Raw genomic sequence first — 2,040 nt, 5'->3', positions numbered from 1 at the left:
GCATCAGCAGGGTCTGCCGCGTCTCCATCCACAGCAGCAGTGATGCTTTTCTCTCCCGGTTTTTACGTCTCTCACAGTGCTCCACACTGCAGGCCACGTAGTGAATGTCTCCATCTTCTCAGTCACCCCTCCCAGCGTTCTGTCCTGCCTCTTCTCCACTGTCTTTACCAACGATGGGTAGGTGAAATTTAAAGCACAGTCCAGACAGATTGTCCTGGGCATGGATAGAAATGAAAGCAGAAACCAGGAGTTTGCTCTGGCCACTCCATGGGGTAATCGCTTGTTCTTCTCCAGGTCACAGCTCCCACAGAAGTACTACTGGTGGTTCTTCCAGACTATTCCAGGTGAGAACACCTAGCAGGCAGACCTGCACACCCATGCCCAGGACTGGCAGGGCTCTGCCCAGCCCAGGTGGAGCCCCTGTGGGGCTGCCATGATCCCCCGGCACCTCCCAACCCCTCCTCTCACAGGCATGACCGGAGTGCTGCTGCTCGTGATCCTGGCCGTGATGTACGTGTTCGCCACCCACCACTTCCGACGCGTCAGCTTCCAGGGCTTCTGGATCACCCACCACCTCTATGTGCTGCTCTATGTCCTGGTAAAGCGTTTGGGCTGGGAGGGAGGGGTGGTGCCAAGGCACCGCGAGCCCGTTGGTCAACCCAGCCAATGAGATGAAATATCTGGGGAGGTCCCAATGGAGCTGGTGGCCCCAATCCCAGCTCCCCACTGCTGCTGAGTTGCCACCAAATCAGCCACAGGGCGATGGCTCGCTGTGCTGAGCACCGTGCTGATGGTGGCTGCTCCCTGCCCAGGTCATCATCCATGGCAGCTACGCCCTCATCCAGCAGCCCCGCTTCTACATCTACTTCATTGTCCCGGCTCTCATCTACAGCGCGGACAAGCTGCTCAGCCTGAGCAGGAAGAAGGTGGAGATCAGCGTGGTGAAAGCTGAGCTCCTGCCCTCAGGTACCACAACATCCCTGCCCAAACGGCACCAGCTCAGCCCAGGCTCTTCACAAGAGCATCGGGGGCTGCAGCGATGGAGGAACCTCCACCACGCAGTGTCTCCATCTTAATGAAGTCCCCATCCCCGGCCCCGCCAGGTGTCACCCACCTCCGGTTCCAGCGGCCACAGGACTTTGACTACAAGTCCGGGCAGTGGGTGCGCATCGCCTGTGTGGCCCTGGGCACCACGGAGTACCACCCCTTCACCCTGACCTCAGCCCCGCACGAGGACACGCTGAGCCTGCACATCCGGGCCGTGGGGCCCTGGACCACCCGTCTGCGGGAGCTCTACTCCCCAGAGAGCCTGGCTTTCCTCGGCAAGCTGCCCAAGGTGAGCCCGGCCCTGCTTCTCCAGGGACAGGGACATCTGATCCCAAGAGCACCTTGGCAAGGGTTTCTGCCCAGCCCGAGGCACTTCTCCAGCCAGCCTTGAAGGTGGCCAGGACCTTGGGCGAGTGGAGGCAGGAGATGCTCTGCTGACAGCTGACTCCCTTCCAGCTCTATCTGGATGGGCCATTTGGGGAGGGCCACCAGGAATGGAACAAGTTTGAGGTGTCAGTGCTGGTGGGAGGAGGCATCGGGGTGACGCCCTTTGCATCCATCCTCAAGGACCTGGTGTTCAAGTCATCCATAAGCTCCAAGGTGCTGTGTAAGAAGGTAAGAGGAAGCATCTGAAAGGCAGGAGCCTTCCCATGATGCCTCCTGCTGCTGCTGGCCTCTTAGGGTGTAAAATTGCCCATGACCCGTCCAGGAAGGAGCCCCACAGACATGCACGAGGGTGCTGACCTCACTCTGAGCCTCATTCTCATGTGCTACAGATCTACTTCATCTGGGTGACACGCACGCAGCGGCAGTTCGAGTGGCTGGCGGACATCATCCGCGAGGTGGAGGAGGCGGACAGGAACGACTTGGTCTCTGTGCACATCTACATCACGCAGCTGGCCGAGAAGTTCGACCTGCGCACCACCATGCTGGTGAGCCCGGCCGCCTGCCAGAGAGGCTGCCGCGCCGTGCTGGGCCACGCCGGGCCACGCC

The 2,040-nt window shown here is 60.3% G+C and overlaps 1 protein-coding gene across 1 annotated transcript in view; it reads left to right on the top strand.

Moving 5' to 3' along the window:
* Positions 1-1,979, top strand: part of LOC104491634 (dual oxidase 2-like) — a gene marked incomplete at both ends in the record, with an annotated part of 19,357 nt that extends 17,378 nt beyond the window's left edge. The window contains 7 exon segments of the mRNA XM_010134084.1: positions 78-177; positions 295-344; positions 471-598; positions 813-966; positions 1,104-1,336; positions 1,504-1,662; positions 1,824-1,979. Coding sequence (XP_010132386.1) covers positions 78-177; positions 295-344; positions 471-598; positions 813-966; positions 1,104-1,336; positions 1,504-1,662; positions 1,824-1,979 — 980 coding nt within the window.
* Positions 1,980-2,040: the final 61 nt, after the last annotated feature.

This window comes from Buceros rhinoceros, unplaced genomic scaffold (genome assembly GCF_000710305.1).
Source record: "Buceros rhinoceros silvestris isolate BGI_N320 unplaced genomic scaffold, ASM71030v1 scaffold9024, whole genome shotgun sequence".
In the NCBI taxonomy this organism is placed as follows: domain Eukaryota; kingdom Metazoa; phylum Chordata; class Aves; order Bucerotiformes; family Bucerotidae; genus Buceros; species Buceros rhinoceros.
Note: the sequence above shows the minus strand (reverse complement) of the source record. Positions and strands in the feature narration are given on the sequence as shown.